This window comes from Macaca nemestrina, chromosome 2 (genome assembly GCF_043159975.1).
Source record: "Macaca nemestrina isolate mMacNem1 chromosome 2, mMacNem.hap1, whole genome shotgun sequence".
Lineage (NCBI taxonomy): Eukaryota > Metazoa > Chordata > Mammalia > Primates > Cercopithecidae > Macaca > Macaca nemestrina.
Window position 1 is genome coordinate 21,338,541 of NC_092126.1, and position 16,491 is coordinate 21,355,031.

Below are 16,491 nucleotides of genomic sequence, written 5' to 3' on the forward strand. Positions count from 1 at the left end.
GCACAGACTCCTTCATCCCAAACACCTCCCTATATGATATCCCTCTGCTCGCTCTGCTTCTTCTATCTTCCTTGTCTACATCATCATCTTATGAGATCCCACCCAAGTTTTAAGGATTATCTGTAATGGTACCTTAAAACCAATAACTTCCACACAATTCCCTACTTCCAAGAACCAAATGTGCTTTCTCCTATCTCTGGCCAATGACAAGGACACAATATCTTGATTGTATGACAGATGCCCAGGAGTATATATTTTTTAAAACTCATAGAACTGTGTACCTAATCTAAGAAAATTATAACTATAAACCAACTCCGTAGGAATTTAATGTGAAGACCTGTCTTTGGAGACAGAAAGATTTGATTCAAATTTAAGTTCTAAGACTTTCTACCTAGTAAATCAATGAACCTCTCTTACTTGAAGTTTTTCCCTATGTAAATAGAGCAGTTGTCACTTTCTTCTCTTGTTGGGAGAGTTTAAAGACACAATAATAACATAAAAATGCCTCTCACAGTGCTTGCACCCAGTTGATGCTACATGATTACAAGGACCTTCTTCCCTAGCATAAGCATTTCTACATTTGTCAAACATGCCCCAGTCCACCAGAAAGTCGTCTTGAGGACAGGCTATGTGCTGTCTTTTTCTTTTCCATTTTGTCCAGCATAGCGCAAAGGTACAATAAGTATTTGGATTCAATAGCTAATTATATCTATTTTTGAAGAGTAAATGCCAAAAGGCATCCTGACTTAAGCCTCTAAAGGATGCCACACTTGTGTATAACCACCTAGTAAAGTTCAGTATTTTAGAGTCTGACAGATACTTAACTCAGCCAATAATTCAGCTATGGCTCCCCAGTGTACAGTAGGGCTTAATAACACATTTTTTCATTGTGATAGTTCTTTGAGTTCATAAAGGTTGTCTGTTTTTCTTTAGAGCAAGTAGAATGACTATACTGTTTTCTTGACCAATAAGTCACTCTGTTTTCCATGGTTCAAAGTTAAGCTTTTATTTGGTTTTAAATTAAAAAAATAAATTTCATTATTAAATAGTGAGATGGATCTAACTAATGTTCAGATAGTAGCTTACTCAGAAATATACCACCGGGGGTACAGTTAAGGGGTGGATCACCTAAACTAAAATTATTTGTTATGTTGTAGTGTTTGTTAAAAGTTCAGCAGTGGCATAATTCAAAAGAAATTGAAATACAAAGTTTTAAATGTTTACAATGGATGGGAGAAGTAAACCACTTATTTCTACTGCAATCGCAAACTACTTTCTTTCTCAATGCCAGTCAGTTTGGACACTATACCACAGTGCTAATATCATCAGGTTCATCTGCTTTCTTTTGCCTGCTTGGCAGGGATTTCAAGTATTCGAGGTGTCTCCGGGCATCCTCCTGATTTTGCCTCACATAATATACCACATATGAGATCACCATGGTGAACCAGCCAAACATGGTGACCAGCATGGCATAATCGGTAGTTTTTTTAGGGAGGTTACAAAGGTCAGCATCGTTGGCAGCATTGAGGAATGGTCTGCCAGCATGTTCATCCAACACGGATGTTTTACATATCACATTGTGGGCTGTCTCATGATTGGATGCCATGCTCCTCAGAACTTGCTGTAGAGTACAGTCGCAGTGCCAGGGGTTGTTGGCAATTCTGGCCCTGGCCTTCAGGTTATTGAAGGCATTTTTGTGCACACTTTGAATCCGATTGTCGGACAAGTCCAGAGTCTGCAAGGTTTCAGCCACTCCTTTGAAGGCATGCTCATCGATAAACTCAATGCCATTTTTGGACAGGTTGAGAACTCTCAGTTGATGGAGGTCCTTAAAAATTTCATTGGGAATAGATGTGATCTGATTGGAGTCCAGATACAGTAAGACTGTTTCAGGAGGAAGATCTCTAGGTATTTCCTTGAGATTTGCATTGCTACAGGTGACATTTAAACCCCCAGAGGAAGAACAAAGACAGCCCTTGGGACACATACTGGCAGAATGAAAGCACAGTATCATAAGAACAAAACTTTGTAGGAGGAGACACATGGAGAGGGAACGGGTTAACCACAGGTCTACCAGATTCATGCTGGAATGTCAGCATAATCACGAGCCCATTCCTCATTTACTCCAACAAGTGTGGTAATGGTTCCAGCCCTGTCCACACTATTGATTTCCTTCTTGCGTGGTTCAAAAGGCTGCAGCTAACACATGTGTCTCTTCATTATTTCTGTCCTTGCTTGGGCACCTAAAGGAAAGGGAAACAGATGCAATTAGCTCCTTTGCAAAGGGAGGTACATTGTAATTAAAGGTGCTCTCAGGTGTCTGGCATTCTATGTGGGTAGGGGGTTAGGTTATGCAGGTAATTTCCATCAATGCCACTAGGAATTCTCTGTGAAATGGGAGTCTCCTGTTCAAATCCCAAGTGCTGGGGGAGAGAACTGTCAATATATGAAAATACTTCTGAATTCTGTTGCCTGGTTTTCAGTTGGATAGAATGAGAACAAACACTCCCTATTTCTCTGCTGATCTCCACATCTTGGACCCCTCCTAATTCTACAGAAATAAAATTTAATTACGCCGCTCACCCTTTCTGAGACAACAGATGCATTAATGCAATTTAGTCCTGCACTTGGGCAGCAATGAGATATAATACCAGTATTTCATGGTTAATGACTATAGACAGGGATATCTGTCATGGCTTTTGAATGGATGCCCAATTTGGAATATTGTCTCTAAAGAAACATCTTACTTGAATTAAGAAAAGAATAAATGCATTCCAACCTTCACAACAAAATATTGCTAGAGGCTGACAACCAAGAACCTCCAGGATAGTTGCCTTCCTTGTGACCTCTTAAAATTACATTATACCTGGGAGGATGCTTTTAACTTAATTTCCAGAGGATCCTCTCTCTCTTTTCTAAGGACCATATCCCCATCCCAATAAATGCTTAAATATGACACACACCTATAAGACTTTTTTATATAACAAGAGAATTAAGAAATACTGGCTTTGAAAACTTTCCCAATAAACTTCACTCTCTATGTGTTGCATATATATACTGTTAGTGTTGGCAGAGGCCACAGAAATTGCAAAATTAAGTGATATGAACAAAGTTATGAAACTTACTCGACAGCAGAGAGCAGAGATAAGAATATAAGTTAACTCTCAAAATTACCCTTTAATATAGAGAGGAAAGCACACATCTTTGGGACCAGTTCACAGAGGAGACAAGTGGATCCCAGAGAGATGAGGTTTCTTGCACAAGGTCAAACAGATTGAGATGTAGAGACAGGACTCAAGCCAAAGTCTTTGTTCTGACTCATTAATATCAAAACCCTTTCCACTATCCACACACTCTCTTCCAATCTCATCTGCTCTATAAGTATTTAGCAAGCATTGCTTATTGTGATTTATGATGCTGTTATGTTGCAGCCCTATCTTTTATGCTATGAATACTGTGCCAAGTTGAGGACCCCATGGAGCTCAAGTGAGGGGTCCCTCTGCATTTCAAAGGGAACCCATGCCTGACTGAGAAGATTCCCTCCCAGGATCTGAGAAACAAGAAGAGCATTCACTCCTCTTACAGCAGTGAACAACACACAACTTTCTGCATGAGCAACTAATGACTTTCTGAAAACTTATCTTTTATGAAGATCCCAGATGGATAAATACAGAGAGAAATGACTCCAAATGTTACCGAACTCACAGAAGAGAAGATTAATGATTAATGTGAGCTGAAAACATAATGATCTGGATTGTTAATCATGGAAAAAATGAGATTAGCAACAGCAGAATGCAGTGGATGTGCTTTTGGAAAACTGAGTCCCTTAAGTACCAGAGAATGCTAGAGAGACCCTAAGCTTACTAAGCCCTCTATCACCAGAGCATTTCATTGGCAATGAAAGTATCCTCCCTTTCATGTTTCCCTTCAAAACTGTCTTGCATAGCACTTGGGGACTATAGGAATCTAGATGGGAAAGAAAAAAAATAAACAGGTGTGAAAGGGAAGAGAGAAGACAGAGGAGTAGAAGGACAAGGCAATGAATTCTAGGAAAGGGGCATGAGAAAAACACAGGAGATAGAAGAAATTAATGTAATTGAAGAAAATAAAGGGAGTCCACATCAACCAAGTGATTCCACTGAGTATGTGCAACCAGCCTAAAACATGCTGAAAGATGAGAAGCCGTTTCTGGAGGACACTTCATATTTCTCTTGGGATTCATTAAAGGAGTTTGGTGTAGTAAAGTGTTCTCTATTCAGAGTACAAGCTCCATGAGGACAGAGACTTGTTTCTGCCTCTTGCAGAGACAACAGTAAGCAATTAAAAAGTAGAAAGTACACTGAGTTTGCTATCAGCTTTATTTGTTATTTTATTTTATTTTGAGATGGAGTCTTGCTCTGTTGCCCAGGCTGGAGAGCAATGGTGTGATCTCGGCTTACTGCAAATCTCCGCCTCCCGGGTTCCAGTAATTCTCCCGCCTCAGCCTCCCAAGTAGCTGGAACTACAGGCACATGCCACCATGTCCAGCTATTTTTTTTTTTTTTGTATTTTTAGTAGAGACAGGGTTTCACCATGTTGGCCAGGCTGATCTTGAACCCCTGACCTTAAGTGATCCACCTACCTTGGTCTCCCAGTGTGCTAGCATTACAGGTGTGAGCCACTGCATCGGGGCTGTATCCCAACTTTAATTCTTATTAGTAGTGGTGTTCCTGGGGATCTCATTTTCTTTATCTTTGTATAAAGATGATAAAAGCACCTAATTACAAGGTTGATTTGAGGGTTATATGAAGTATATATGTAAAGCACTTAGCACAGTATGAAATTGGTAGTAAAAGTTCAATGCTTCTTAGCCATAGTTACTATTATTATTATCGGATACATTCCCAACACCCAGCATAGTGCTTGGCATATCGTGAGGACTAAATAAATATCTTTTATATGAATAAAGCAACAAAATATTGAAGAGTCTAGCTATGCTTTTTATTCTCCATGGCAATTATTTTTATAAATATTTTAAACATAAACATTGGTTCATCAAATGTCTACTGGTGTTACACGGCAACATAATGGACTTAGGAAAAGTCATATGTGTTTCAGGCTCCTAGGAGATGGAAAGAAGAATGGAACTCTTCCTCAGCAGGCTTCTTTACACTTATTCAGGGTTTCTCCAGAAGGATCAGTCCAATGGTCATGGTCACATATAAGAAATGTTTAGGACACAGGTTGAGTTCTCTACTCAGATTGCAATCTTTCTTGAGATGGAATCCATCATATCCCAAATGGTCTACCTGTGAACTAGATGTAATGCTTGTTAGGAGTATAAATACAGAGCACCCCTTGCTTTCAAAGAAGTTGGACTTGAACTGAGTATTTCATTTTCTCTCTATTATGTTTGATAAAAAGAGAATCAAGTCTTCTGGGATTGGCTATATTGCTGAGCCTCTGTGAGTCAGCCTCTACAGCCATCACCCCCAACCAGAATAAAGTGACAAAAGATGCAGGATGTAGACAGCTGAGCCCTGGGATGCTGCAGTGGTTTGAGTATGTGTGTCCTTCACATTTTCTGATGTCTAAATCTAATCCCCAGTGTGAAGATATTTGGAGGTGGGGTCTTTGAGAAGTGATTAGGTCATGAAAGCAGAGCCATCATGAATGGAGCTAGTGCCCTTATAAAAGAGGCCCCAGAGAATTCCTTCATCCCTTCTGCCATGTGAGGAAACAGAGAGAAGAGAGCCATCTATAAGCCAACAAACAGGACCTCACCAGAAACCAAATCTTCTGGCACCTTGATCTTGAGCTTTGCAGACTCCAGAACTGTAAGAAATAAATTTCTATTGCTTTAGCAGTGCAAATAGACTTAGACAGATGTCCAGGATGTAGACAACAAAGCCAAAGGCACCAAGTCAAGGTCATCTTCACCAGGGAGGATGGAAGAGCTGCTTTCCACTCCATGATACTGGTTCTGTAATTTCCAAAGGGATTGGCAGTTTGACATTGCTTTATATTACTAGATAGGTCAACAATGCCTGTTGGAAAAAGAAGATATGAGGCTATACGCCTCAGAGAAAAAGAGGTGGATATTCTTCTGACATTGGTTATCATCCAGCAGAATACAGGGCTAAAAAGCTTGGAAGCCTAAAACTCCCTCCTGCTCTGACTGAATCACATCTATACACAAACCCCAAGCAGTAAACAAGCTATGCTGCTGGGCAAGAAGACTGCCTTCCTACTAACTTCAGAATGAGTGGTTAGAACATAAAGAAGGACCTGGGGTCACACTGGTAATGGCAAAACAACAACAGCAGTTACTGCCTGTCTTTCTGATAAGAATAAGATCTATTAAAGGGACGGACCAAGTTAAACAGCATCTTTCCTCCCTCCTAACTCCCCCTCTGCAAATCTTGACTCACTGGACTACCCTGTCCCCATCTACTCATTCCCTTTAACTATGTCTGGGTCAAGCAGGACTCCATAATATTTCTGGATGTGGTGTTTAAGTATTCACTGCACCCCAAAGGAGAATTATTTTATCCAGACTCATATCTCGCTCGTATTTTCTTGCCACCCAGGTTTCTGAGCATTAGCAGTTAATTCTGGGATTGGGTGGCAACCATCAAATACCATTTCCAGAAGAAAAAAAAAAACAGTGCATTTAACAGGGTGTTCATTCAGTGAGAAGACAGGCCATTCAGTGGCTGATTAACAACTGTCTTGCTGCTTATTTCTTTCTTTTCATCATTAAATGACAGGAACATTCAGAGATTCTAACACAAAAGCTTTTATTAACCCTTCTGAGACAACTAAGTGTATCAATTCACAGAGAAATGCCAGATACACCAGTTTCTTCCAATTATAGTCTATGCAACTCTATTACCAAACAGGAGAATTTGATTAAAAAGGAAATAGATAGCAAAACAGGAAGGGCTTTTAATTTAAAACATAAAATTCAGATCAAGGGGAAAAAACCCTCATACATTTAATTATTTTAAATTTAAAACTTCTCCATGGCAAAAAGTTAAGGTTATAAACAAAGTCAAAGAACAAATGACAAAACAAAAGGTTGATTATTTTAATACACAAAAAATCCTTTCAAAAGAATAATAAACTAATCTAATTAAAAAAATGGAGAGCTGAGCTGGGTGCAACAGTACACACTTATAGTCCCTGCTACTTATGAGGTTGAGGTGCAAGGATTATTTGAGCCCAGAAGTTTGAGTCCAGCCAGGGCAACATAGCAAGACCCTGTCTCTAAATATAAAAATTAAAAAAAAGAAAGAAAAAAAGGCAGAAAAGAAAAATGATGGGAAATAATATATATAAATGGCAATGCATATGACGTATACAAAATAAACTGTATGAAAAGATTCTTGATTTCACTGACAGTACAATAAATTCAGGTTAAAGTACTTATCATCTAGATTAAAATTAGGCATAGTATTTAGTGTCAATAAACATGTTAAGAACAAAGCGTTCTCAAACACTTGACAAGAGGATAGATTGGTGCACTCTTGTCATATAAGCAATTTGGGACTATCTATCAAAAATCTAAAATTGAAGAATAAGTTATTGATGATATAAAGATGTCCAAAGATTACCCTAAAGAGCAGCTCAATAAAAAAGCAAATACTTATAATCACATTTGTGTAGATTTTTTAAAGAAGATAAATATGCAAATATAAATATGTAATTAATATGTTTACATATGTATAGATCACTTCCAAAAGGATATGCCAGAAACTATTAGTAATGGTTAACCCCAAGTGACTAGTGGAACTGACGGGCTGCCAGGGGGAGAAGAGGAATTGCCTTTTATTTTATATTCTTTTGTATGGTTTTAATTCCTTATGGTATAAACGTATATTTTATTTTATAGTAAATATTTAAAATATAATATTGGCTAAAATTTGGCTAAAATAGGATTAGCCAAAAAATGAACCCAAATTTAATGCCTCAGAAAGCAACTATTCAGTGCATGAAAGAGTTGAACAATGGTGGCCAAGATGGCAAAGGCAAATGAAAGAACAATGAATTATTAAAAGTAGTACATGTTTCATGACGAGAGACTGAATATACAAACGGACAGTAGCCACACCATGTACAAAAATAGATTTCTGATGCACAATCTGCAGCAACCAGACCAGGAAACCAAACCACAATCTCTGTAGCAAACAACCCAAATCAGTCAAGAAGCTGATTATTAACTGATAATTTTCCTAAATGTTAACCCTGCTTCCAACTTAGGACCAATTCAAGAACACTAGATATGCACCCTTAACCAATCACATATGCTGCCCTGCTTCTAGTTAGCCCACCTCCAGCTTTCCCATGTCAACAGCCTTCAATCAGAACTCACGTGAAGCCTTCCTTTTTTCTCACTATAATGCTTTTACACTCCTCTGCCAGCCTTTGAGTCTCTCCGCCAAATGCAAGGGATGGTGGTTGCCTCTTTTGCTATAGAAAGCTCTGAATGAATAGCATTTGCTTATTCTCATTTGGGTGGTTTTTGTTTATTTTCACAAAACCTAAAGTTTGAGTACTTGATATCTTTAATGCAGTATTTCCAAAATTAGTCTTATTGACTATCATAGAGCTTAGATATGATTTATTTATATGATCAGGTTATCTACAAAATAAGTATTGGTTGCATAAACCATCAATACGTCTAATTCCTGTGTATTTGTGATTAAAATTATTAGGAAAAGAGAGTTGGGACCTGGTTAATTCAAGCGAATAAACTGCATAGGTAATTTTTCCACTGCTGGTCTTTGGGATCATGTTTGGAGATAATAACTTCTTCATTCACATCTTTAGCACTGAGTTCTGTCATGGACTTTAGTTCTCCATTTCCATTCTCAACTGTCTACTACAGGAAGAGTTCCTCAGGGCCTCAAACTTTGCATACCCAAAAGTAAAATCATAATTTTACACTCAGCTTTACCCAACAACTTCTGCCTCCACTGTAGACCACATTTTCTTCTATCCCGATTTCTTGAAGTTTTTATTTCCATTCTCCATTCCACCTGTCCCTTGCTTTGCATTCTCATGGCCTCTTTCCTAATTCAGATCTCCAACATCCTGTTCTGAAAGAGCAAAAGTCTCCTTCCTGAATTGTTGGTGTCCAGTCTCTCTGCTTCCATTCTTCTAACGTCAGGTTAAAGTAACACTCTTAACCACATCATCCTGCAGGTCACAAAAGCCCTAATGACCCCCGATGGTTCATAACAATCTCCTTTTACAGTTGTATCTTCCGCCATGTTTTCTTACACAGACACAGAAACATGAACTCAACAAATAGCTCAATGAGGAGAAAACTGATGATGAATGGCACTTCATTCCACAGATACAAAATTTATCATAAACCAATCCAACTGAAGATCTCTACACTGTAGAATAGCTTTCCTGATTTAAAATCCAATTATAAAGATCTGGCCCATGAGTCATTTAGGTGGCCCATTAATAACAATAGCTGTGATCATTTAGTCAAGGATATGAACTGACAAGGCAGACAGATGCATGAAGAACAGAGAATATTTTCATTTAAAAGGAGGATAATCTGGTAGCAGATCCAGAACTGTTTAAGGCGAGGAACTCTTGCAATCTCCAAACTCTCCCTTCTCTAATATCCCAGCCTCTACTATATTATTTACTGTTTTCTACTTCATATTAAAGACATCACTTTACCTTCTCTACTGCTAGACCATGAGGTTCCAACAGGTGGGGTCAGTGTCTTACCCATTTTACATTCTCACATTGCCCATGGTAAGAATTTAATAAACATTTATTGAAATGAATTATAATCCATTCTCATTTCATTGTAACACAGCTATCATTTGCTTGACATTTATTACACATCAGGTATTTGTTAAATGATGAACTCATCTAGCAGGATGGTAAAACTGAAATTCTGACAAGGTTCTTGGTTAAATGAATGTCGAGTTAAAAAGTTACCATATAACTTTTTTTGGAATTAAGGGGTTAAGTTACCATATAAAGCTTGGCTGACACATGTTCTGTGAGTCAACGTGTCCTTGCCCACTTTGAAAGTAAAAAGGTCAAGAGGTACCTGTCTTGTCACCTTCCCAAGGAAAGGAGAAAGTTTATTACATGACCCCTGGAGTTGGGAGGCAGAGTGTCTTGGAAAAAGAACCAGGTTAACCTGTTGTTTGGAGATGCAGTGGGGTGATGTTTCGATGTTGGGGTGAGCCTACACTCCCAGAGTTTGTCAATAAGGGATGGGAAACTATTTCCTATAGGTCAAATGAGGTCACTAGAGGGGAAGAGATTTTCAAGGAGCAAGCATCTAGAGTCCTATTTCACTGTCCCGTAAGATTCCTTCGTAGAACAGAAGGACTCCAGCAACACAAAACTGTAGCGTAGACACTTAGATTTTGAGCAAGTGGCCACCTGAAATGAATCCACTGTCAGAGTCAGGGTAGCCACATGGCGGGAGAGCATGAAAGCCTCAGGAGAAAGAGACCTGAATCCTCTCATCCTATTAATTCTACCTCCTGAGCAGCTGCCACCCAGTCATGCTCACCTCGGGGTGGGGTGGAATGGAAGGCAGAGAAGAGAAATCAAGCCACTTACTAAATCCTCTTTCCCTTTGAGCCTGAAACAAAGGGAAGGGGAGAACAGTTAAATAATAAATGAAATTCAGGGTTTTTAAAATCTCTTAAACTAGACATTTAAATGATCATTTTTAATTTTTATTTTGGTTTAAATTAACTGAGTTTGTAACTTAAAATAATATTAGGACAATCTATTATCTAGGGGTAAGTACAACATTATGGGGCTTACTAATTTGCATTCAGAGACTAGAAGAGAATGATCAAGAGGATAGAAATTAAAGGAACAGTAGAGGCAAGAAGGAAAGTTTCATTTTATGCTGGTTACGCATGTATCACCTCACCACAATTCTCACAAAACCCCTAAGAGGTAGCAATTGCAACCCTTGTACAGATGAACAAATTGAGGCTTAAAGAGGTTATATAACCCATTTATGGTAACAAGTGCTAAATTACACAGGCAAGAGCTTAACTGAAGTCCTTTGGCTTCCAGAGCACGTGTGATCAAACATGGCACCATACACCATTTTACAGCTAAACTATACTTTTTTCCTTCCAAACTGACTCCACTAAGATAGGAAACAAGGACCAAGATGGATTTTTAAATTAAAGGAAGTATACTTCCAAGTCAAAAGCTCTAAAATTATCCATTTGCCTTACATTTGTGAACTACTTTAGAAGCTTGTGGGGCAAGTTCACATGCATGCTCTCATTTGATTATCTCTAAACAGCGCTGTCAAATACACATAGTGGACATTATTAGTCTCTATGTTAATACAGTAGAGGAACTCATAAAATGGAGACTCCTCAAAGCCACACAGCTGGTTAGCAGAAGGAAAGAACCTGCATATCAGATATCCCCCAGAACAGGTCTCATTTAACATGCGTTGGTTTCTATATCTCTTTTCCTGGCTACTTTTTTATATGAATGTCTATAAACACAAATGCTGAGTTTCAAATGCCTAACCAGCCCTCTGTGACCTCTTTCTGCCAAGTTGGGAAAATCAAAGTGGGAGACAACCCCTTCTCCTGTTAGAATTTCTTAAAGGCCACTCTGATATAAAACTTTTATCAAAATCACACGAAATCCATTTGTTCTAGATCTCAGTCAATTAAGGCACTGCTTTTCCACTTTTGAAATCTATTTCACAAGATAAATCTTCAAGCAAACCCTCAGTATATTGGGAAAGAACTGACTCTTCTGAACACATTAACTCCTTCCTACAAGATCTAGTGCTTATAGATCTTCAGAGTGGATTTAAAGTTTTTCCTACCAATGAATTCACTGGAAAAACAAACAAATACATTTTTTAAAACCCACTTTTTATGAACCCAGCATTTATCCCTCTGTGGGTACTGAGCACAGCATAAAGATACCACGATGTCTCTGCTAACATCCATATTTATTATGCAACATGCTGCAAGTTTGTAGGGAGATTGAGTGGGAATCTATCCATCTTGGTTTCTTTCTGTTTCTCTACTATTATTTCACAGCAAGTGCTTATGACATTTACAACGTGAGAGCTTTGCAAACTTTTAACATCTAATCTACATAAATGTAGGCTCTCCAAGATTCACCAGAGTCCAGGATAACTTGAAAGCTTCCTTTAGAAAGCCCTTACTTATGCTGAATTCAGTTGTACTTCTGAGTAGGATGAGTGTCACAATTTTTTTAAAAAACATATCCTGCTTAACCCTGCATTATCCTTCTTACACAAGATGCTGTAATAATATTCACTGGGTTGGTGGGAAAAACACAGGATTGAGATCCAAATGAAGACTCAGAAACTGGATTCAAACCTCAGCTTCCCAAGGAAGGAATTTCAGGAATTTAGCACAACATTCGTACTTCCATCCCTTAGTTGCCCTAGGACTATCATCAATAATATCCACCTCAATGGTCTCACAGTTACAAGGAGACAATAAAATATATGTGAAATGTGCTTCAAAAACTGTCAATGACCATTCAAAGATGATTAGGTTTAACTTTTAATTATTTTCCTAAAATATAAGATCATTCTGTTTTGAGGGTTTCACATTTCTTTTTCTTAAGTATAACCAATTAGGAAATGATTCTCACATCACATACAATATTCATGCCAATATATATTTAACCCAAATCTAATCAAGAGGAAGGCATCAGACCAATTCACAACTTGAGGTATTTTACTAATCTGGACTTTTTGAAATTTCACTGAAGAAAAACAAGAAAAACAAAAAGCAAAAATAAAAAGAAATAAAAAAAAATTACAATAAAACACAGGCTTTAGAACTGTTCTAGATTAAAGAGAAGAGATGTCGCAAACTGAAGACAATGCAAGAGATCAACTTCTGGATTTAAAGGAAATCCTAGAAAGGGACATTATTGGAACAACTGGGGGAAATTTGAATGTACACTGTATGTAAGGTATTATTGCATCAAATTTACACATCTTGAAATTTATCCTGATATGAGTAGAATGGAGGCAGTTGTTCTTAGGAGGCACATACTAAAGTATTTTGGGGTAAAGTGTCTTAACAACTGCAACTGTCAAATTATTCAGTGAAAACGAAATATACCTGCCTATACAGAGTGAGAAACAGTGGTGGAAAAAATTTAACAATTTTTAAAGGGAGAGTGATGGATATACAAGTGTTCATTGTACCAATTTTTCAAGTTGTCTTAACGTTTCAAATTTTTCAAATAAAAATTTGGGGTAGGGGAGATTCTACACCTTAAAATCAAGGGGAAGATTTGGTGATGCAAAAAAGTCTAAGGAATCCTAGATAGAGTAAGGCTTATCCCCTCAGAGTGACACAAAATAGAAACCCAAGGTGAAATGAGCAGTCATTCTCATCTGCAATTGCATTTCATGAACTCCAGGGCTCCATTTCACTGCCATATGAGACATGTGCAAGGTGCACTTGGTTTTAATTGGCCAATATGGCCACTAACTCATTGTATAGTTTCTCTATCCTAGTTTTCTCATCTGAACATGAGGGTAATAAAAGTTCCACCTCACAAGGGTGAGATGGGGATTAAATGAGATAACACATGTAAAACATTTAGAAGATCTGTTGTTACAAGATACACTCTCAGTCAGAGTTACTACTACCACTCCTAGTACTACTGCCACCACCACCACCATCATCATCTTACACTGATGTCTGCTATGACAATGTGGAGCCTTCACCATCTTTTTTTTTTTTTTTTTTAATTCTTTGAGACGGAGTCTGGCTCTGTCACCCAGGCTGGAGTGCAGAGGCCTGATCTCAGCTCACTGCAAGCTCCGCCTCCCGGGTTCACGCCATTCTCCTGCCTCAGCCTCCGGAGTAGCTGGGACTACAGGTGCCCGCCACCACGCCCGGCTAATTTTTTGTAGTTTTAGTAGAGACGGGGTTTCACCGTGTTAGCCAGGATGGTCTCGATCTCCTGACCTCATGATCCGCCCGCCTCGGCCTCCCAAAGTGCTGGGATTACAGGCGTGAGCCACCGCGCCCGGCCGGAGCCTTCACCATCTTACACCTTGTCTTCTCTCTGCTATGACAATGTTTCTAAAGAGTCAATAATTTCATTTTACCAACTTTTTCATGTTATTCCAAGAGGGATCCACGTTCAGATACACAGCTAAATCAGAATCATAGAATGGTAAAGAAAGTGAACCACATAATGAGGGAAGAGGATGAAGGGCATAATTCTGATGGTGGCTAACATTTTGTGGGCACCTTCTATGTACAAGGCACTGGGCCAAATGCTTTACCTCAAAAATAGAAAGAAATTTTGCTCCCATGATGCTTATACCTAGAGTCTTTGAGTATCTGATTTAAATGCTAAAATGTGAGGGTTTGGGGGTGATATTTAGATGAGATTTTGTACTTTAAGTTGATGCTGTAATGAGTTGAGAATTTTGGAGGATGTCTGAATATGATTAATATATTTTGCATGGAGGATGGAGGTAAATCTTTGGGAATCAGAAGGTAGATTGTGATAAGCCAAAAAAATGGTCCAAAAATATCTAAGTCCTGATCATTGGAACCTGTGAATGCTACCTTTTATGGAAAAAGAATCTTTGCAGATGTGATTAAATTAAGGATCTTGAGATGGAGAGATTATCCTGGATTATCTGGATGAGCCCTAAATGTAATTTTGAGTGTTCTTATCAAAAGGATGCAGAGGGAGATCTAACCCAGAAGAAAAGGCAATGTAACAACTAAGGAAGGATTGAAGTGATATAGCCACAAGTCAAGAAGTGCTGACAAGCTACCAGAAGCTAAAAGTTGCAAGCAATGTATTGTCCTTTATAGCCTTTGCAGGTAGTGTTGCCTTACCCAAAAAATCGATTTTTTTGTCCATTGAAACTTATTTCAGACTCTACCTCCGGAACTATAAGAAAATAGATGTGTGTTATTTTTAGCCACCGAGATTGTGGCAATTTACTACAGAAGCTATAGGAAACTAATACAGTAGTAAATGGAGAATAGAACTTGAAGTCAATTCCATCTGACTCCCCATTACGAGTTTTTGCTGCAACTAAGTACCTCGCTTAACTGAATTTTCTGGCAGCTAAAGAAAGAAAACAAAAACATCAAATTACAAAATGGTTATTATCTAAAACAGTCAAAACGATTAGTTATTAGCAGAGATAAAATTTTTTCAGATTTTATCATTTTCAAAAAATCCTAGGAAAGAGCTGCCAGAGAACATAATGGACAATGTCTTTAAGATTTCACTGATGATGCAGACACATGCTTCTTTGACCTTAGGCATACAGTGAAGTCATTCATGTGTACAAGACTTTCTAAGCCATAGAAAGTTAAATTATGATCTAGGGATGATTTTTACTAGAGGTAAGGATAAAACCAGGATGAGATAGAAATGTGGTGGAACAGGATAGTAAGTATGTCCCTTACAGTGGGGGGCCCACAGAATGTATTGTACAAAGACACGTCTAACAGTGAAAAGCAGTGCTAGTGACAATTGTGCTGGGACAACAGGTTCAAGAAGGAACAGTCCCAGGCAAAATGGAACATGTAGTCACCTCACTTAAAAACAGCATTCTTAAGAGTTAGGAGACAGTTTGATCAAATTTACAGAATGCCATTTTAAAAGAATACGTCAATCCCCGAGACTAAAACAAATCCCCATACACAGCTCACAGTCTTCCTAGACATCCACAGAGATTAGCCCCTATAGGCTATTAATTTAAAATTTTACAAATAGCGTTAAAAAACATTTGAACTTTAAAAAAATGCATAATTCATACATGTAACCCATCAAATACTTTGTTCTTCCACGCCTTATACGTGTATACACACATCATTTTACAGTTGCCATGTTAGCATAGGTAACAATTTTGTGTTTCTGTCTTTTTCAGGGTTGTAAATTGTCATGACCTTCATCATTTTAATGCCTACACGGTACCCCAGTGAATGGGGTTATATGTTAGATCTATTTACACATTATTCTTTTGTTAGATATTTAGGTTGTCTCCTATGATTTGCTATCACAAATAATGTGGAATAAAATTATTCCATTCCTGGTCTACATCATTGAAAGAGCCAGCTGGTAACAAAATGGGAATACCTTTAAAATGAGAAAAGTTTGGTTACATCTGTGTCCTTGGCATCAAAGTTAAACTATGCAGAGCTGTTCCATGGGAAGATAACAGCCTGAGGAGGCTGAAATGCCCTCTCCTGGTTTTGGCCATTGTAGATTTTGGACATACAGGCATCTGATGAGAACCATTGTCTCAGTCCTTTTGCTCCCTTGTTAGAACAGAGCAGACCAGAAAGTCAGGGTCCAATTTTTTGGTCAAAAATATATATTTAAACACACATGTTTATCTACAGACACTATAACGTTTCTTAGAAATGGTCCACTATGTTTCCTAAGAAGAGACATTGGGGAAAAATAATGCCCTTTATGTGTTTTCTATTAAAAACATAA

At 38.2% G+C, this 16,491-nt stretch overlaps 1 protein-coding gene and 1 long non-coding RNA gene across 12 annotated transcripts in view; one reads left to right on the forward strand and one right to left on the reverse strand.

Annotated features, from left to right (window-relative positions):
* Positions 1–16,491, forward strand: part of LOC139361852 (uncharacterized) — a 324,906-nt gene that overhangs the window by 266,914 nt on the left and 41,501 nt on the right. The window lies entirely within an intron of this gene.
* Positions 991–16,491, reverse strand: part of LOC105488945 (leucine rich repeat containing 3B) — an 88,668-nt gene continuing 73,167 nt past the window's right edge. For all 11 annotated transcript variants that reach the window (XM_011753465.3, XM_011753466.3, XM_011753470.3 and 8 more), the window contains one exon: positions 991–2,243. In XM_011753465.3, coding sequence (XP_011751767.1) covers positions 1,304–2,083 — 780 coding nt within the window. In that variant the 5' untranslated portion in view covers positions 2,084–2,243 and the 3' untranslated portion in view covers positions 991–1,303. The remainder of the gene's footprint in view (positions 2,244–16,491) is intronic.